General features: G+C 38.5%; 1 protein-coding gene across 5 annotated transcripts in view; it reads left to right on the top strand.

The window, feature by feature from the left end:
* Window positions 1-22,192, top strand: part of NRG3 (neuregulin 3) — a gene marked incomplete at both ends in the record, with an annotated part of 1,125,058 nt that overhangs the window by 827,997 nt on the left and 274,869 nt on the right. For all 5 annotated transcript variants that reach the window (XM_080695350.1, XM_080695353.1, XM_080695351.1 and 2 more), the window contains one exon: window positions 14,052-14,125. In XM_080695350.1, coding sequence (XP_080551476.1) covers window positions 14,052-14,125 — 74 coding nt within the window. The remainder of the gene's footprint in view (window positions 1-14,051; window positions 14,126-22,192) is intronic.

Raw genomic sequence — 22,192 nt, forward strand, 5'->3', positions numbered from 1 at the left:
AAATAAATAAGTAAATATTTCTCTGAATTCCACTTTGAATTTTCAGTGTATGGATATCCAGTACATTTTTGTCAATTTCTTTGTGCCAGGTTGTGTTGTGTTTTGTTTCAATTGGAGGTCAACAGTCAATATTTATACCACTGCAGAGAGATTGTCCCACAATGCACCTCTCTATCTTGGCCACCCTTGCCAGTGTTTTTGTTGATTTGTTCAGCTCTCAAACACACTTGGAGTTAGAATAATATGCTTTGTTTTCCCATCTGGCCCACACTAGTGGCTTTGACAATTGCCACTTCTTTTTAGTCTAGCTTTTTTTTTTTTTTTAACTATAATAAAAAGGGGGAAGGGTACATGTTACCAGAACTGTAGCCAGTGGAACTGTACTGACTGCTCTAAAAAAAAAAAAAAAAAAAAAAAAAAACAAAACAAAACAAAAAAAACACATATGTTTTCATTGGAAATATTCAGAAAAATCTGGCATCAGAGATGGCATATAAATTTTGAGTATAAGACTTTCCTTTTTAAGGGAGAATGTCTATTTCTGGATTTAGAAACAGAACATGTTATCACTGGCCTTTTATGTCCTTTGTTATCTTTCTTATTCATGCCCTTTATCTTTGTTTTATAATTTTTTTCCTTCCAAAATGAGGAAATGAAGCATATGGTTGTGTATGCTTGTAATCCTAGTACTTGGGAGGCTGAGATAGGAGGATTCCAGGTTTGAGGATACCTCAGAAACTTAATGAGGCCCTTTGCAACTTAATGACAACCTGCTTCAAACTTAAAAAACTAATAAATAAATAAAATAAAAATAAGGGTAGGGGTGTAGCTCAGAGGTAGAATTCCCCTGCATTCAATGCCTAGTACTAATAAATAAATATCATTTCAATTTGCTCTTTATGATTTCTGGTGTTCACCTGATTCTATGGTATCAGAAAATGTGTATATTAGGGGCAAAATCTGTACTTGCATCTGGTTTAATTTGGATGCCTATTTTTTTGTGTCTAATATAGACTATAGTTTTGGGGAATTCTTCATATAGAGAGTCAAATGAAAATGGTATAACTGTTGTCAAGAGTCAACAAAGAGCTGAATATGGTAGCATGTGCCTGTAATCCCAGGCACATGCTTAAGAGGGTGAGATAGGAGGGTCACAAGGATCAAGACCAGCCTCAGCAATTTAGCCAGACTCTCAGTAACCTAGTGAGGCCTTGTTTCAAAACAAAACAAAACAAAATATGAAAATATCTAGCGGTATAATTTAGAGGTAGTATGTCATGGGTTCAATCTCCAATACTGACACACACACACACACACACACACACACACACACACACACACGGATCAAAATTGCATAATGCTTTATTAAAATAAATTGATGTATCTTATATTGCATAAACATTAAGCATATGTTTTAAATATAAAAAATGCATTAGTGCAAAATAGCATATAGAATAATTCACCAGCAGCTGGGCATGGTGGCACTTGCTTGTCATCCCAGTACCTGGGAGACTGAGACAGAGTAACTCAGGTTCATGGCGGTAAGCCTCAGCTACTTAGTGAGACCCTTCACATCTTAGTAAGACCCTGATTCAAAAGAATTAAAAATAGGACTGGGGGTGTAGTTTGTAGGTAGGATGCCTCTGGATTCAGTCCCCAGTATCTCTAAAAAGAAACAAACAAGAACAACAACAACAATGCCACCAGCTTTGGACCTATTCTTCTGTTCCAACTCTGGTACCCCTAATCCCTTACTCAGAACCTCTCTCCAAGCATAGTCATAAAAGTTTATTGAATGCTTTCATTTGAGATTTTTTTTGTTTGTTCATATCGTATCTCTAACATATTGGAGACTATCTCTTGATTTACCTACTTTAGATATGGGGCACTGAGTTGCTAATAAATCATTTACCCTCCACCCCATCTCTTCTGCCTCATTCATACCTGACTCTGAAACAGGGGTTTCTTGCGAGAAAACCCCTGCGAGTTCTTGTCTACGGAGAGCGAAGAATGACACCCGCAGACCTCAGGAAGGGGAGTAAAAGGTTTATTGGAAGCAGCAGGGAATGGGGCAAGGGTAGCTGAACACCCCCAAAGGGGCTGGAACTCTGGGTCCAGCAGCTGCCTTCAGGACAACACTTGAGAGTAGCCCAAGCCGAATTGCCTTCAGGTGCAGGCTGCTTTCTTCCAGAGTCTGCGTGGTCTGCCAGAAGGGAATAGAGAAAAGTGGCCGAACACCCCATAGGGGCTGTCGGAACTCCGGGGTCCAGTAGCTGCCTTCAGGGTCACTACTCGAGTGTCGCCCGAGCCAAGTGCCGTCAATTACAAACTACCTTCTCCCAGAGTCCACGCGATCTGCCAGAAAAGAGGTACAGGTCACCCCTAAGGGCCTGGTCAGCCATGATGTCCAGCAGAGGCCTTCAGGTCACTACTCGAGAGTCGCCCGAGCCACGTGCCCTCAGATGCACTCTGCCTTCTCTCAGTGCCAACACGACCTGTGAGAGAGAGAGAACAGCTTCCCAGAAGGGGAGGGGGTCCCGAGTGGGAAAGTGACCCCCTTTTGCCATCTGACTGGCTGATGCCTGACCGCTTGCAAGTCCGTTTGTGGTTGTGGTGACTCCAAGGAGAATTTGCATAGGACATTTGCAAGTTCTTTGAAGGGTCTCCTTTCAGGAATGCCAGACTTGCTCGGTGGGTTTGTTGATTAGGAAACTCAGGATGGCTTTGTGAAGCTCTGGCCTTCTTATCTCCTGAGCCTTTGGAATTTCAGGCATTTGTCGCCCCTCAGGAAACTCAGGAAATTAGCTTTTTTCTACCAAGGCCTTTTCCCTATCTGCCTATTTCCTTTCTATCTCCTCAACTCTTGTCATTCTCAGTTTCCAAAGTCGGTCTTAATGGCACATTTATATGAGTGGAATAGTATGTTTAGGAAATAGGGCATTTTATATAACATCGAGGTTGCTCTAGTCACATAACTCCTTGGTTTCTTTCTAACACATTTTAAAACTTAGAGTAACAATTATGTTTGAACATCCATTTCAACCTTAAAGCCCACATGGTGTTTTTTAAGGCCAGTTCTCTTTCATCTCAATCTGAATTACATGAGGCTTTTAATATGAAACCACTTTCCATTCAGTCCACAGCTTCCTTCTCGCTGATGAATGTCACAATAACGAAAGATTATATCCATTTATCCTCCGCAGTAAATCATTTATCACATGAGGGAGATATATTAATGTGAATTCTGATCAAAGCTGCCCACTTCCTTTAGCCGGCAGAAATGCTGCACAGTCTTAGTAGATTCTACAATACCCTCGGAGAAAAAGAAAAAATTACACTCTTGAAGGAGGGCTCTGCAACTCTGGGGGTTTGTTTCTAAAAATGGCTTTTTGAAAAACTTAAATTTTATGTAGAAACTCCTATAATCCACACATGCACATGTATGAACTATAAAAGTTTTTTTTTAATTTTTCACTTAATTAAATGAGAAAGCTGTGGAACTTTCTGCAGCTTGTTCTGTGATGTTTGCCGGGGGATTCCTGAGTGACAGTGTATGGGTACTTTGCCCCTTTTCTTAGAGAGACAATAATTATTACCACTTCTTTTTGAAGCATGCTGTGAGTGGTTTTATCAGTTTGCTTGCTAATGAGCTCCTTCTCTTTATAATGCCAATCATGGATATGCCTTTTAAATAAGAATTATCTCCCAGATTTATTTTCTTTTCACGCTCCCTCATCAACCTGTGTACTGTTTTGCTTCAGGGAATCATTCACACAACTCAGGCAGAAAACAGACTGACCTCCTTGATCTCTATGGATAGCAGATTCTCATTGTCTCCTTCCTATAATAGAATTCCAGAAAGAATATTGCAGCCTCCAGAGAGTGCTTTGTTCTATTTGAGCATTGAGTTGAGGTTATCATTGCCCTGTGTTACACATCTGTGTTCCCTGCTTTTCAAATTCAATAGCCTGTAAGTGTCTCAGTATTAAAATGATCCAGAGCGAAGTGAGCTACAGAAGAAGCAGGAAGAATGAACTCCTTTTTACTTCTATCTCGCTTGGGCTGCTGGCCAGCAAGCTCTTAAGGTTTATTCAGATTTATGCAGAGCAGTAGCTGGTGATCCACACAAGTGAGTGAGAGACCTGTGCTCAACATTTGCAAGTAGCCTTGCTCCATTGTATCATTTCAACATCGTGAAGTAGCCTTTCAGTGATTTGCCACTTAAGAAGTAGATACTGAAATTTATATTCTAGACTTCTAGACTGTGAGCTCATGCCATGCCTTGTATGGTTTATAGAAGTAAGTACAGTTTGTTCCCAAGTTCATATCCTTAAAAGAAGAAATTGCAAAATTTATCAGAATAGAATATAGTTGTAACAAAATTATTACATAATAAACTGTAGGTGTTTCTGTTGATAATTCTTTCTTGATTGTTTGAATTCTTTTACTCCCATATACGTAAGATGGTTGGATTTAGCAAAGAAAATACCCAGTTATATGTGGGTTTCATATAAACAGTGAATACATTTTAAGTATAGGTATGTTCCAAATATTGTATGTGTGACACACATCAGAATTATTGCTGTGTATATGAAGCTCAGGTTTCACTAACATCCTATATTTTATCTGGCAACCCTATACGTAGGAGAATCCATGGGAAAGACTTTGCCAGTCTATAGGTGTCACTTTCTTACCTTGGTAACTGCTATCAACAGAATTTCCTTCCCTCTCCCTGATTCCCTATATTTCTATCTGGAAGCCCTAACTCCCAGGAGACTCTATCTGAAGATGAAGCTTTCAGAGACAATTAAGGTGAAAGGAAGTCAAGAGGGTGGGGCCTTAATCCTGTAGAAATGTAGCTGTTTAAGAAGAGGAAGAAAGAAATATCAACATAGAGACAAAGTAACTGCACCCCAATAAGAGAGACCTCACCACACTGCCCATGTGGGCACCTTGATCTTGGACTTCTAGTGTCCAAAAATTTGATTAAAAAAAATCTCTGTTGCTAAAACCATCCACTTTATGACATATTGTTAAGACAAGAGGATTTGGCCAAGACAGTAACTTTAGGATGCCTTACTGTGGCTCAGTTTTATTTTTCTTGCCAAACTGGGAGTTGATTCAGACTTTTCTAGTCTGAATCAATTAGTCAGTTAGTCATATAATTCTGAATAAGTAGAAGAAATGAAAGAATGTGCTAGTGGTTGAATTTTAAGCCTCAGAGAAGTTAGAACAAAAATCTTGGTAAATCTCTCATTAGAACAATAAAGGAATCACAGGAGGTGCATGTGACAATGATGCCTGGCCATCTTTTATACTACTGGCAGAAAGATTGTCCAACAGGCCCCCATCACCCTTCTAAGTAGCATATATGGAGTCCATCCTATATTAAAGGACATGCCTTTTACTTCATAATATGAAGAAAACTAGAACCTTATCTTTGTCATAATGAATCTTGTGTAGACTAGGATTTAAGTATCAGGGCATTTTTTCAAATTGACATGAAACAAGATTTCATCCCTCCTTCACCTGTCTCTATTATCCCCAAGCCTTTGTTCTTTATAAGCATACTTATTACCTCATGATCTGATCTTCAAATTTGGAAGCCTTCTCTCTGAAAGTCCACCCTATTACCCTTTGGATTATCTCTTTACACCACCAATAGTAGGCTACTTTTATTTCAGATTTGGCAACATCAAAGCTGAGATAGACTGGATGGGTAATTAGGCCCATGTAGCAGTGCTGGATAGTCTGATCTGCATCCTCAATTGCATAGGGTCTTCATTCCATATTGTGTGTATTAGCTTTGTGACTGAGATAATGAGATTAAAGAGTAGTTCACAAGCAGAAATCTCTCTCAAGGCCAAAGTGTTGACTCAGACTGATGTGAGAACTCCTCAGCCATGACTCCAATACTGAATATTCCACCAAATGGGTGTAAAAAGACTAGATATGAATGGGCTGCTGACCTCTGGTGCTGAATTTGACCAATGAGGTGCCCAGTGGCTGCTAGACACAAGGCTGTGATACTCTACACATGGTTACTTCTCAGCATGGCTGAGAAGAGCTTGTGGCTTAGTAAATACACATTTCTAATTGTATTTAACTGGGCAGACTTGAAATTCCTTCTCTCTGCCTCTTTTTTATGGCTCAAATAGTGATCCATGGCAGCATAGCACCTGCCTTTGTGCAGATGGTTCTGGATTCACCCCTGAAATCACAGCAGGTTTCTGATAAGGAATTAACCTCCATTGCTTTTGACTACAGGCTTTGCTAAAAAGCTGCCTTTTACAGTAAGTCCCTACATTTTCTTAAGATCTTGGACACAACTTGGCTTGCAAAAAGCACCAATGTGACCTTATAAGTAATGGTTGCATCAGCACTGGGACTTGTGATAGACTTGACAAGCATTGATAACACATTGGAAAACTTCTCTGAGCAGGAAGGTGACTGATATTCTGCATCTTATAATAATCCAATTTCTCCTTCCTTGTATACTTGAAAGGGTTGTTGAGAGGCTGGGTCCACAATTGTTCTGTAGGTAACTTTAATACCAGTTGGTTAATGTAAAGATCTTGCTGTATTAATTAGTGCTGCTTTTTAAATAATACCACTTAATTAAGTTCTTGTTTCTGCTAAGGAAACGTGCACTTTAATCACTACAATAATATTCTCCATAGTAAAACCTGGATCTCAGTTTCAGCAGCAAATGGCTGAAAAATAGGATTTGCCCTAACACCATTAATGCCTTTGAGTCCATAACTTTAGGCTATGGAGGCTTAGCTGGCAAAGTTGTTGGTCCCCTGGGCACACACTTCCCACCCACACGAGCCTGATTTGGAATTATGGCTCCCCCCCACTGCCTATCTCCTTAAGGCCACCAGTAAGGTGGCCAGTTTACCTTTGCCTTGCTGTGCATCCATGCTCTGTTTTTCTTGGTTTGGTTAGTTGGCTTTTTTTATTTGTATGTTTTTAAATTGAGGATAATCTATAATCAGTAAATGCTATCATCCTTTGGCTTATATCTTCTAAGTGCCCAAACCTCTACTCCCACTCCAGCTCCTGGTAACCATGATTCTACTGTTTCTGAGTTCAACTATTTTATAAATTCTACATATAACCAAAGCCATAAAATATTTTTCTTTCTGTCGCTACTTGCTTCAGTTAACAAAATGTACTCCAGGTTTATATATGTTGCTGCAAATGACAGGATCTTTTTCTTTTATTGGCTGAAGAGTATTTCATTGTGACCATAACTCATTTATTTTTTAATTTAAAGTATACACTGATGGAAACTTAGGTTATTTCCATATCTTGGCCATGGGGAATAATTATACCTCAATATAGGTGGAAAAGCACAGATTTATTTGAATTACCGATTTCATTTTATTTGAACATATGCCCGAAGTATATAGCCAATTACTGGATCATTTGATAGTTATATTTTTTATTTTTTCTGTTGTCAAACCTTCATACTATTTCCCATAATAGCTATACTAATTTGTACAATAATGCACAGTAGTAATAAGTCCAAGATATGCTATACTATAAACTGTAGTTTGTAACAGTGATCATATATTTAAAAAGTGCTAAGAGACTATCTGCTAAATGTCCTTATCACAAATAAATTGCAAATATGTGAGATGTTGCATATTTTAACTAGCTTTATTGGCCATTCCATAATGCATACATATTTGCATATAGAAATACCCTTCTATAGATCATATACATATATACTCTGTATCTATCAATAAAAAAGGAAAGCCTTATCATTCTTTATTACCAGTTCTCCTAGAGCTTCTTCTCATCTATAGTTGATAAGTACCTTTTTTTATCAGTTTAAAGCTCAGGAAGTTTGTCTTTAGATCTGTGGCAAGTATTTGTGACATGTTTGCTTAAGAACATTTAAAGATTGAATAATCATTTACAAATCTATATCTTCTGCTGTTAAAATATGGTATGGTTTCATTTTTCTATCTACAAGGTTTTATTTATTTTTATACATTTTTAATTGAAAATAAATGGTATACATTTAAACTGTACTTGGTGCCCTCTCCCCCACCCCCATTTTCCTTTCCCCCCTCCCAACAATGATTGTCTGGGGTAACCATGCTATATTCATAGTTTTACACATATTGGGATATAGACCCTCATTAATCAAGTTCAACCTTCTTCCTCTCCTATGTTTCCATTCAAACTTTGCTGAGATTTCCCTTCCATTATCTGAAGTCCCTCTGGTATCCCTAATGCTCCCTAGTTTGGGCATATTAGAGGAAACATATGTCCCTTTTCTTTCTGCGCTTGGCTGATCTCACTTAACATAATGCTCTTCAGGACTTTCCATCTTCTTACATATGTCATGGTTTCTGTGCATATTTGTACAATATTTTCAAATACTTTATCTTGGGAAAAGCATAGAGTGTATGGCATCTTATGTATTTAGAGAATTTCCATGGAGAATATCAGAAGGTGCTATAGGTAAAACAAAAGTTTTAGTGTCAATCTTCTTGATTTTGCCTATAGGTCAAATACTTTCTGTGTACCTTCAAGTAAGATGGTTAACTTTGAGCCAGGCATGGTAGTGCATGCCTATCATCCCATACTTGGACAGAGGATCACAGATTGAAGGCTAACCTCAGAAATATAGCAGTATTCTGTTTCAAAATGAAAATGGTTAAGCCAGGCATGGTGGTGCACGCTTGATATCCCAGCACATTGGAGGATGAAACAGGAGGATTGCACAGGTTCGAAGCCAGCCTCGACTACTTAGTGAGGCTGTCAGCAACTTAGTGAGACCTTGTTTCCAAGAAAAAGTATAAAATAGGTCTGGGAGTATAGCCCAGAGGTAGAAAAGACCCTGCGTTCCATCCCCAGTACCACCAAAAAAAAAAAAAAAAAAAAAAAAAAGATTAGGGATATAGCTCAGATGTAAAATGGACCTAAGTTCAATTTAAAAAAAAAATTGATGGTACTGGTAATTCAGTCAGTACAAAAATTTTTTAAAAAAAAATTTAAAAGAGCTGGTTATGTATCTCAGAGATAGGATGTCCCTGAGTTTAATCCCCAGTACACAAATAAATAAATAAATAAACAGGATACTTAACTTTGCTTTACTGTTTCCTTAATTGAAAAACTGGGATAATGATTGAAATTTAAAGAATATTGAAAACTGCATCAGGTGTGGTGGTGGTGGCACATGCTGGTAATCCCCGTGCTTGGGAAGAGGAGACAGGAGGATCTCGCTGGTTCCGAGCCAGCCTTGCTGCCTTAAGAGACCCTGTTTCCAAATAAAAAAATATAAAATAGGTCTGGGAGTATAGCTTGGAGGTAAAGGGCTTCCAGGAACCCCAGTACCACAAAATAAATAAATAAATAAATAAATAAATAAATAAATAAATAAATATAAAATATTGAAAACTAATATTTATTGAATACCTACCATAAACCACTGGCAATATATTATTTATTTCTACTTATAATTTTAAAAGGTAGCTACTATTATCATCTCTATCTTACAGAACAGGAATAGGCACACAAAGGCTAAGCAACTAGTAAATAGTAGATAGATAACTTAAAACCAGATAGTACTTCAAACCACTGGGCCTTTAAAATATCACACTCAATCCCCTGATGACCTATCTGTTTGCCCCAACTAAGGAATGGCATTGAGCTTTAAGGAGGCTGATCAGGAAATAGGACACATACCTGGGGGATTCTTCTTTTTTTCAAATCAGTATTAGTGATTCCCTTAAAATCAGAAGACCTTACACATTACTGACCAAGTATTTACTTTACTCAAATATAAAAAAAAGTCTACATTTTTTCTAAAAATAAAAGTTTCTGTGTGTGTGTGTGTGTGTGTATGTGTGTGTGTGTAGGGCCTCACTAAGTAGCTGAGACTGTCTGCAAACAGTGATCCTCCTGTCTCCATGCTCAGCCTAAGGTCAGTATCTTTGATGTGATATTCTATTGCCATTCTTTTTTCTGGTATTGGAGATGAAAACCAGGGATTACAAGCATGCGCCACCATGCCCTGCTTGACCTGGTCATTTTAAAAGTGTCTCGTTTGGGGTCTCTCACATTAAGGCTAGTGATAGATTTGCTGCTTCTGCTCTACCACACCAGATCAAAAGAAGTGTCGAACCTTAGAAAGGAGGATGCATTTTGCATTTCTTCATCTTGGCTATTATAATTATCTTCTATACTTAATCTGGTCTCAGAGAGTCCCCAGCCCTCATCCCATACCTTTGTCCTCCATTGCTATGGCAGTTTCTTTTATTTTGGGGGAACCCTATTATAATTATCTCTACAACCTCTCTCTGGTCCTTCTCTGCTTTGGACATTGTAACCTGCATGATACCCTTCATGGCCAAGTTTTACATTTGGAAATAAAAACAACATAACTCAGAACTGACTAGCTGAGCATGGTTGCCCATGCCTGTAATTCCAGTGCTTGGGAGGCTGAGAAAGGAGGACCACAAGCTCCAGGACAGCCTCAGCAACATAGGAAGACTCTCAGCAACTTAATGAGATGCTGTCTCAAAATAATAAATAAATAAAATAGGTTGGAGGTATAGCTCAGAGGTAGAATGTCACCGGGTTCAATCTCTAGTACCAAAAACAAAAACAAAATCAAAACAAAGAAAAAAGAATTTACTGCTTCCCAAAGGGTCAGATTCTTCCCCTCAGAATAAAATAAACATGTAAAATCTGAGGCTAATTTGGTTTTTAGTACTTAGTACTGGGGATTGAACCCCAGGGCATTCTACCTCCATACCACACCCCCAGCTCTTCTTATTTTTTATGTTAAAACAGGGTCTCACTAAGTTGCTGAGAATCTCACTAGGTTGCTGAAGCTGGAAAATATACCTGCCTCAGCTTTTGAAGTACTAAAATTGTAGGCATGCACCACCATGTCTAGCTTGTGGCTAATTATTTTCAAAGTTAAATGCCTCGATTCTCAAACTGAGTTTCTTTGTGGTTATTTCATGACTTATAATTCTCTCACTTTCTCTACCCAACTGTGTTAGCCTTGGCTGTGTTTCCTGTCCTGAGCAGGCTCCCTAGTCATCAGAGAATCAAAATTTACCTGTAAAACAGAGGCAGGGGTCTTGTGGCTTTTATCTTTTTTAAAATTATTTCTTTGGAGCAAAGGTCCTAAGGAATAAAGGAATTCAGACAGTAGGAAGTGGATAGATTGCATGGAGCCTTGAAAGCAACAAAGAGTAGGAAAATAATAGAATATTAGCCTGATTCAGAAAAGATTTGTGCTTAAAAAATATATATATGCATATATATATACATACATATATAATATATATATATATTATATTATATATTATATATATTATATGCAATTCCACTAATGATTGGACATATACTTCTCATTCATATTAATTCTGTCAAGCTCTGAGGAAAGATCTTCATAGGATATGAATTCCTTTTGTTCTTATACTTGTATCTTTCAAAGAGAAAAACAAAACAAAACAGAAAAACAAAAACACTCTCACCAACCCCAGATTAACAGAAACAAAACAGTCAGTGCAGTTATTTTTCTCCACCTCTGTACTTGTTACATCTTTAGGTTTGACCGACTCTGTCTCTGCAGTGGGAGAGCATTTGAAGATTCCTTTCTCCTTTGCATCTTCTCTTTAATATTGTTGTAAATTCAACCCGCTTCGTCGGCATTGCTGCTAGCACATTCCATCTTCACATTTGGATGAGTCTGAACATATCAAGGTGATATATGTGTGATTTTTAAATGGGAATTTTAACATGTTATTCTTCAAACCCGGCACCAATTAACAATGACTCCTGCTTCCTTCAAGGAGGAGCAGGGTTTGCTGTGTTCTGGCAGCACAGCTCTTGGTGGGCTTCCTGGGCTGGGTGGGGCTGCAGCGACATCATTGCACCTTATTGTCTATGTCCCCATGGTATGAAGACAACACCAAAGTTCTCACAGAGCAATTTTTCTGAAACTGCAAGAGTCCTGAACACTTTTCAGGCCTCTTACTCAGGGCAAATGAGTTTAAGATTGGAAAAGTTTCAAACCTCTTTTCTTATTTTCTTTTCTATGCACAAATGGGGTAATGCAGTTTAAATAACAATGAATCCTTAAAAAGCAAAAGAAAATAAAAAGAGTACTTCACCGTAAAAGCCACCATCCCTCTAGGATACCATTTTTATATTAAATAAAAATACAAAGCGTAAAGGATCCTTAAAGTCTCCTACATTTGCTAGAAAGAAGATCCCTAGAAAGTGGATGGGTATAATAGACATATCCGGGACGTAACTCAAAATCACAGGAAAATAAAAATGAAGGTTCTGTGGAGCAGGTTCTTCTGAGTACGGACAAGGTAACAACATTAGGGCAGTTTTCTGAAGGCAGAATTTCATTTTCTTTATCTCAAATATATTTCAGTCCTAAGTATTTTCTGACTTTTTACCATTCTAAAACTGGCAATGTTCCAGCTTTATTTCAAGAGCAATAAATAAAAAAATTTAAGAGGTTATGAAAATATATGTCTGCAGACATAGTTTTTTTTTTTCTTCCCAATAATGTGAGGTTTCTGAGATAGCCATACATCACAAGTCTTTGTTTTCAGCCTACTAGGAAAATTGCCAAATATACATCAGAGTGCCAGGCTTAAAAAGGTGGTGGAGAGAGCCTACCCGAATACCTGAATTCCAATTTGGCTCACAATGAAAGGGAGAAAAATTGCCTAGGTGACTTTCAATATTGCTGCCACAGTTGCAATAAACCTTGTCTAATAGTTTATTACATTCCGAAAACAAAGCATATTCTAAGAAAAGAACCCATGGCATTCTCTAATGCAACGGTCTCTCTGAAATTTTGTGTGTGTGTCAATTTCATAGATTTCTAACAACCAGAGGATTGTATTTTTTAAATCTGATTTTTCTGCCAGCAGCACAATTTCCCTCTGTAAGTAGGACAGATTCATCCACAGGCAGCAATGGGTGCTTCCCTGCTTAACTCAAGCATGACAGATTAAGCTCCACGCACACCAGTAAATGCCACCTTCCCACTTAGAGCGACTGTTCCGAAGCAGGCTGCAGGGCTGTGTTTGTTCCTTGAATTGCCAGCTGACGAGCTTCTGTCAGAGAAGGCCAAGCAGCCTTGATTGAGCGAGCTGTGGAGGACTGGCGGGGCTAAGGACATGCCTCATTGACTGTGCTTCCAGGCAAATTCCTAACCTCCAAATTGTGCCTGCCTCAGGATAGTCGGCTTGTACAATGCCAGGCAGAACACAACCACTTTGCGAGGGAGGGAGGGAGGGAGGGAGGGAGGGAGAGAGAGAGAGAGAGAGGGAGGGAGGGAGGGAGGGAGGGAGGGAGAAGGGAGGAGAGGAGAGGAGAGGAGAGGAAAGGAGAGGAGAGGAGAGGAGAGGAGAGGAGAGGAGAGGAGAGGAGAGGAGAGGAGAGGAGAGGAGACGGAAAATATGGAGAGAATGTGAGCTTAGAGATGCCTCTCAGATTTTGCCAGATGAAATGCTGACATTTCTGGCAAAGCCCTTAAGTGACCTGGATAGGCAGAAGAGCTAAGAAATAAATTTTAAAAAGTGAAATTTGCAAGTGAGCAAACTAACAAAGCATTAGAAAATTTAAAGAAGTACTAGCCAAAATGTTTAATTGATGTAATGCCGGAAAATGTTTTTTACAAGAAAAATAGTACTTGCAATATAATGTTTCTAATACATTTTAGAGACCAAGTGTGTTGCATAAAAGAATTTTAATATGAGGATAGCCATTATTCAGATTGATGAGAGGGACATCTTAAAATGCTATTTAATTTGTTTCTTAGATATTGCATATGTAACTATAAGAGCAAAGCAGTGCTTTTTCCTTTTCTTTTTTGCACAGAAATAAATTTATAGAATTTTCCTGGTGGTGTCAGAAACCAACTGTATCAAATAATACAAAAGCATGAATATACCCGTTCACACATTTATGTAATTGGTGGCTATTTTTCTACTTGAAATGAATCTTTCACAAGCACATGCATTTGTTTGTTATTTATCCCCTTTCTTCAGGTGCAAAGAAGGCTACCAAGGAGTCCGTTGTGATCAATTTCTGCCGAAAACTGACTCCATCTTATCGGATCCAAGTAGGTCAAGCATTTTTCTTCTCTCTAATGCAGGTGGCCCTTCCTCTGAGCGAAGGCTGTTAACTCTTGAAAGGTTGTATTTCACTCATATGTATCTAAAAACTGCCAAGGACAGAGGTGGCGAGGGGCATTACTATTCAAAGCATTTTCCGTGCTAACTTGGTCTGAGTCTGCTCTACACACCCTCCTGCCTCAGCTCTCAGGGTCCCCCCAGCATCACCCATGACAAAAGTAAGAGGGAAAATAAAAGAGCTTATTATTTATGTAGAAGAATGCCCTGAAGAGTATTCTATCATCTTGCTTCTCACACTTTTGTAATTTGTGATGATATTAAAGCTGTCAAGTTTTGCCTCACTGAAATAAGAAAATATATGTCAAAATTGCAAACAAAATTTTCAAGCTGGGTCTGGTGGAGCACACCTATAATCCCAATACCTTAGGAGGCTGAAACAGAAGGATTGTAGCTTTGATGACAACCTCAGGACATAGCAAAAATCTCAGCAAACTAGTGAGACCTTGTTTCAAAGTAAATATATAAACACATAAATAAATAGGGCTAGGGGTATAGCTAGAAGGTAGAATGTCCTTTAGTCCAATACCTGGTATCATAAACAAATAAAAACAAACAAGCAAACAGTTTTCAAACACACTTTGAAAACCCTGTTCTGTGTGGTACTTTTTGCCTTATCAGTGATTCCTGTTTTAAAGGCAAATTAGTTTTTTGTTAATTCAAGGAAACAAGATAACTTGGCACTATGAAATTTTACTAGTCCTTAGTTTCTGTTTGTGTAAGAACTCAGAAGTAACTTTATATACTTAAGTGCCCAGTTGCAGTTAAGTGTGAAATGCTTATATGATCTGTAAATAGTTTTCTGCTCCTTTAGTGGTTGCCACAATCCAATCACTGCTAAGAAAAGGGGATTTTTATTGAACTGGCAATTTAGGTCTGTGTGGATAATGGCAGAGGTTCCAAAATCCCAAATGCAGTGTTATAGTTTTCTGAATATTGAACATGTGTAACACAGATGTTAGCAAAATATCTCATATTGAGTACAGACAAGAGGATGCCTTGACAGTTAGAATGGATTATGCCTCATAGTAATTTGTATAGCCATCTTTCACCATCTTTTCAAAGTATGAATTTATATTTACCCTCAATTTCTAGCCACATTTCCTGTCAAGTGCTAAGTTGTTTAAGCTAAAAAAGTTTTGTTAAGATATATGTTTTATCTAGGAAGGACAACCTAGTAGGGAGTAATCAACTAGTCTTTTTTTGTTTTGTTTTGTTTTTTGGTGATACTAGAGGTAGAACCCAGGGGCATTCTACCTCTGAGTTATATCTCCTGACCTATTTTATTCTCTTATTTTGAAGCAGGGTCTCACTAAGTTGCAGATGGCCTCACTAAGTTATTAAAGCTGGCAGCTAACCTAAGATCCTCCTATCTCAACCTCCCAAATACCACCACCCCAGCAATCAACTACTCTTTTATTTGCGAATTTAGCTCTCCTAGAGAAGAGTGGAGGTTGCAGAAAATCCAGCAACCAATAGACTCATGAATCTAGAAATGTGAGGCACTGTGGTCCAGGAATTGTCAGAGAGGATGATATTATTAGAGTCTGTGCAACTTGTTTATCTTTATCTTGCTGTTCTGCCTGCTTGTTAAAATGGTGACTACATATATATATATATATATATATATATTTCCCATAAAGGGCTCATTTATTAACATTTTCAGCTGATGTAACTGAATCATGAGGGTTGTCATCACAGCAGTGGTTAAATCTGTGGATTTACCTGGGAGGTAAGCCAGGCCTATAAGGTGTGGCTGGGTGGGTCCCTGAGGATGTAGCCTTGGGATTATATAAATGGTTCCTCCTCCCTCAGTTGTTGCTGTTGTCTTCCATATGTGAGGAGTGCAGCCCTTGTGCCCTCCCTCTGTCTCCCACTGCCATTCTCTAAGATCTGTGGTCTTCAGCCTCACATGGACTGAGCCCCAAACCCTAAGAAAATAAATCTTCTTTTCTCTAAGTTTCATGGTCAGGTCTTTAGGCTATGGCTGAGAAAATGCTGATGAAAACAGGTGGTGTCTGAAAAGCTATTTATGGTTCTGGTTAGAGATACATATTTGAGATATTAGGAAGTTTGTGTATAAGAATAAGTTTGATGATTTTTCCTTTCTTCGACTTTTTTTTAGAGTGTTTCCCTAATGCACTTAGTCTCCTTATTTGTATTCCATTCTCTTCCCTTTACCTTTTTTCTTTCCTTTTTCACTTTTCTTCATTATTATTTCTTCCTCTCCCTTTCCAATTTCTCCCTTTCTTTATTTCTTTGTTACTTCACTAATTTCTTCCTTTTCTATCCTTATATGGCTGTGAAATGTCTACTGAGTACAAAATACTAGATAAAGTCTTTCTAGTGATACAGTGCAGGTAAAATGACCTCTTAAAATAATCTAATCAAATATCGCTGCCCAGTTGAATATTAGAGTTCATCGTTGTAAATGTGGAGAGTGAGAGCCACCCTACGGATCCTGTGCTCCTCAAAGAATGATGGTCCCAGAACCATAGTCACTATCTTTAAAACCTGAGTCTTATGTGCATAAAATTTTAGTGCATCAAGGCAATTCTTAAAAACATGGAAATAATCTAAATGAATAACAGAATTATCTTGAAATAAAATATAAAATATCTTGCTTGGTCTAGAAGTTTCATTTCACTAAATGATAGCTGTGTGAAATATTTTACTAAATGAAACCATGAAATAGAAAATTATTTTTCTATAAGACTGCAAAAGGAACATCCTTTGACCCAAAAGTGAAAAAGAAATATACTAAGATACTCAAAGGGGACTTTTAGTATTTGGTTTGTAGAATTATACAAACGTATTTTTCCCTGATTCCTCTTTTCTTTGAAAGAATATATCAGCACGTAAATAAAAATGCAGGATTCCTTGAAGTAGAAAAAAACAAGCATTAAGAATCCATGGACAATTCCCCAGAAACACAGTCTAAATGTAAAAAGCATTATATTTTCCATTAATCCATGGATACATTTATATATTAATGTAATCATTGATTCATTCACTAATACTTTCTGAGCAGCTACTAATCCCTAAGATTCTGGCAATACAAAGTGTGTAAAACGGATCTAGACTCTAAGGACCCTGCAGCTTGGTGAAGGAAAATAACATGTGGATACAGAGACACAGGGATGAATTTGGTGTAGCTTTCACCCCTTTGTGACCTTGGGAGATTTATTGGGCTCCCAAGCTTCAGGCAGTGGTAATAATAGTCACTCTGACCATCTGTCACAGGGTTGACAAAGAGTCAATGCCAAGTAAATGTTAGCCTTCTTTCCTTATTCTCATCATTTGCAGCTATTACCTGTGCCAGGTACTGTGCCAAAGGGCTTTGCCTGGGTTATTTCATTAAATCTTAACAATCACAGGCAAGCAAGGAGTGTACTGGAAATTGCCCACATTTTATAGATGAGGATATTAGGCCTCAGAGACGCTAAGTCAACATGCTCAAGGTCACACTGCTACTTAATGCTGGAACCTCACCTCCCTTCCCAGTAACTCTAAGGCCTGAGTGCCTCACTGCAGGGCTTCTTCCTCCCTCTCCTGGAACCTTCCTCCTCTAGCTATTTCCAACAGGACATTTATCACTCTAAATTTCATTGACTGAAACTCAATGACCTGCGGCAAACATCATTCTAAGGAACAATATTTGCACAATTTTCATATCTTAACACAGCAACTTGAGCTTCCATAGAGATTTAAACCCCTAATGAAATTTCCTTGTCAAAATTCTTGCTGAAGGATTGTTTAATTTGCTGCTCATGATATCTTTGGAATGACTTTATGCTCAGGAAATAATCTTCCCTCCAGTACCCTCCCTGGAGTTTTTTCTCATCGGTCCCCTTTTCTTTCTTCCATCTCTCCTTCTTCCTTTCCTCTCTCTCTCTCTGTTTGTTCAATCCATGCTTCTATTTACTGAAATCCCAATATCAAGGGATAGAAGCCTTTGCTCTTTTTTTCTCCCCAGGCAATAGTTGGTCAGAAACATGCACCTCTGATGTTATTTTAAAATAAAATAAAACCTTTTGTTTCATGTATTTTGGAGAAAGGATGGAAAGATTTCCCTGTGAGAGCCTCCATGGCTGCTGTGGCAAGTGTCTTTACCGTGATCCCTAGTTGGGTCCTAGGATGTGCTATTCCCCCAAATAACTCCCTCTATATCCTCTCAAAAAACTTCTATGATAACTCCGTCCTGGAAAAAAAACATATACAGATAGATAAGACTCAAAATTACAATGTGGTAGAAGTCAGCAATTGGAAAACAACCTAATGCATGTAACTGTCAGGTTCATCAAATCTAGTGATGGTCTCAGTGCATTGCAAGTCACATTCAGATCTCAGATCTCAAGGTTGAATAGGAAGAAGGGATTCATGTGAATGGTGGGGACTCTTGTTGGGGTCAAGAAGACGTGACCCTTTGTGGACAAGCCAGTACCAGCTAACCTCTGTACCCTGCCTCTTACTGCCTACCCTGCCCACAATAAGCAGTCACCACATCTCTGAAGCCCTCCACCTTCTTGACCATTTCTTTTTTAATTGCTGCTCCCCATAATTGCTAATCAGCTTATAGACAGACTTCTGCCCTGTTCTTCTTCCTCATCATATATGCTTGCCCATCTCAGATATCATCCTCAGCCCGGCAGCAGAGCTAGACAGAATCAAAGAACTAGACCTCTCTGTGTCTTCCTCTCCCCCTCAGTATCCAAGACCCATTGCAGCAGCAGGTAAAAAATCTGTAGGTCCAAACTTCGCCATGCGGCTGACATGCTTAGACCCTCAACACCATCTAATCTCCATGGAAGGATGGAGGACCCCTTCCAGCATTAGTCCACATGTTCAGTATACATTCAACTTGGGATTTATTTAGATCTCAGAGCCTAGGTTCTATTAGAACAACCTAGAAAATGTCAAGAGCCTGGTTGGGCTACAGTTCAGAGCAATACCAGTGAACAGGATAATATTGGGTTAGACTTTCCATTGGCATCCCTAAATGGGCTTACATCCCTCAGTTTCCTAGGAATAATCACTTACGGGGTCCAAAACTAAGTCTGCCATAGCCCATTGGTCTATGTAAGAACAGGCAGAATCATGAAGCAGTTAACAGGGCCCCACTTCGATGTAGTCTGCAGAGGTACCTCATCAAGTCAGAGCACCATCTCCTTTCTCAAGGACAAGAAAATACACCTGGTGTCTAAGCCATCAGTCTCATGGAAGAGGAGTGGGGCTTGGTCACATGGGGCACAGTGAGGGAGAATAAAATCTGAAAGCAGGCTGGAAGAGCCACTGTGAGAACAGGGAGGCTAGGCAGGCATTTGCTCTGTACACATAGCAGGTTTCCCTGAAGAGTACGAACAGGAAGTGTTCTCCCAAAAGACCTGTGATCTGAAAAGGGCAACTCCTCAGTTGTATGTAATATACAGAAGAATGAATTCTATGTGTCAGCAGTTAGAGAGAAAGGTATAATAAAAAGTGCTCAGAATTGGGAATCAGGGCTTCTTGGTTCTGATCTTGTGATTTAGAACCTATTCTTTGTATCATGGTCTTGGGCAAATCACAGTATAATAGGGCCTCAATTTCTTTATCTGTAGAACAATACCCTGGGGATCAGAATTATTTATGAGTTAAGATATGAATAGTCTGTAACATACAGAGCTACTGCTAGGATTAAGTAAAATAATCCAGTCAGGGCATGCTGTACTGCAGGAGGTGAGTGCTCAGTCTGTGGTATCTAGCACCGTCATGACTGTTTCTCTTATTTTAAATGTCACCTGTTACTACACAGTGTCCAAGGCCCTGAAACAGGTGCTGCCAGAGATTAAAAAAATGTGAGACATGTTACTTGGCCTCAAGTATTTGCAGCTTTATAGAGGAGAGAAAAAAGTACAAAAAAGTACAAAAACAGACACACAGAGAAGTCACAGTTTTAGGAAATAATGTCAATATGGAAAAGCAATAAAAATCCACATGAAATGGAGTGTGAGAGCTCAGAGAAGGTAGGAGGAAGGATAACAATGAGCTTTTCATGTAGGGGGATGTGGGTGTATACTGTGGCACAGGCTACACACTCTCTAAGTATGAATGGTAGAGCATGAAGTGCTTTCTATGCAGATGCACAGTATGGTCACAGAAATTTTCAGAACCAGACGTGGTGGCACACACTTGTAATCCTAGCATTTGGGAGGCTGAGATTGGAGGGTGGCGGTTTACAGACAGCCTCAGCTACTTAGTGAGGCCCTTTGCAACTCAGTGAGACCCTGTTTGAAAAATAAAGAGTAAAATATAGGGCTGGGGGTGTAGCTCAGAGGTAGAATGCTCCTGGGTTCCATCCCTAGTACCACCAAGAAAAATACAGAAATTAAATTTGTATTAACAAACAGAGAAAAAGTCAGGTTTTTGAGGGTGTAAAGCATAAACTAATTACCACTTGCCCCTGGTATATTAATTAGTACTGAGGAGAGAAGGGTGCTTTTTAGAATAGAGTCATTTAGAAATGTCTAAGACTCCTATATTATGCTGCCCTCTAGTAGCCATAAAAACATGTTTTTCCAGGATGGATTTATTTATAAAACTCTCACTCTTGTTATAATTCTTACAGCATCAAATGAGAAGGGGTAACAGAATTATTTGATTTTCACCTTGTCTTCATCAGTCATATAAAATCCATCCATTTTATCAGTTCTAAGGCATTTTCATATATTTGATTGTTAATTTCTTCAGGTCAACCCATTTCAATTGTATGAAATACCAAAATGTATGCATCAGACATGCAGAAACACACCAATTTTTGTAAGAAACACAATAAGAGGAATAATAGGAAAATACTTTCATTTTCAAAAAACAAGAAATTTCTCATGAATACATAATTCTGAAATAAATACTAACAATTAATTAGTGAACATCCTTTTAATTATTTTCTACTTTTTGTGGAATATATAAGTATTTGGTTTGAACCAAAACATGGGAAGCAGGACTCGTGGGAGGTCAGGGTGCAGCACATCTGTCCCTGCTTCCTTGAGTGCTCTGGCTCAGCTGTCCCTTGGCTTACTAACCTCTGCTTCTCAAGGGAAGAGAGTGGGCAGGAGATACCTCCCAGCTAGTTCTCAGTTCTCATGCACAGGTGGCCCCAGTATCTGCCAGCAGTGTTATCCCAGGAACCATTCAGGTGTCGCCTCTGCCTACTCCCAGGTCCAAAGCTCTCTCCATCTTTCCTGTCTTTCTTGAATTTTCGAAGTCAGCCAGGAAGATCAAGTGTTATGGAATGAATCCAGCATGTTTGGTTATTTCCTCTGTAAATTCTGCACATGACCATTTGTCTCACACTTGGTTATCTATTATCCATTGTATTGACACCTTAATCAAATCCATGGTTAGAGAAAGTAAATGCTCACATCTTGTTTCACAATGCACTCATTTGTCCTGCAAAATTGAGATCATTATATACATGTTTTGTCACCATTTTTCTGCACATTTTTGCATAGCATCGTGCAGTCTTAACATTTTTAAACTATTACTTTAAAGGATGTGCTATTATAAGGATGTAGTATAAATTATTTAGCCAATCATCCTCAGTGGGCCATTTAGTAGATTTCCAGGTTTGCATGATTAATGGTGATTGGCAAGCATTATGTATAAATCTCTCTGCCTTCAGGTCCCAATGATTTATTTTAAATAAATTCAGAGACTTCTGATAGATTTTGATAACTGTTCCTCCAAAAACTTTCAATCAATTTACATTTCTATGAGATAGTGTAGGAAAGGAGGTTTCACTTTTTAAAAAAAACAATTATTGGTACTAGATAGTGTTGTTTCAGTTGCAAATATTATAAGGGAAAATTATATCTCACCTATGTTAGTTTATTTATTTATTTATTTATTTATTTATTTATTTATTTATTGTGGTACTGGGGTTCCTGGAAACCCTTCTACCTCCGGGCTACACTCCCAGACACCTATTTTTTATATTTTTATTTGGGAACAGAGTCTCTTAA

The sequence above is a fragment of the Muscardinus avellanarius genome (assembly GCF_963383645.1).
Source record: "Muscardinus avellanarius genome assembly, chromosome: 4".
NCBI classification, from domain to species: domain Eukaryota; kingdom Metazoa; phylum Chordata; class Mammalia; order Rodentia; family Gliridae; genus Muscardinus; species Muscardinus avellanarius.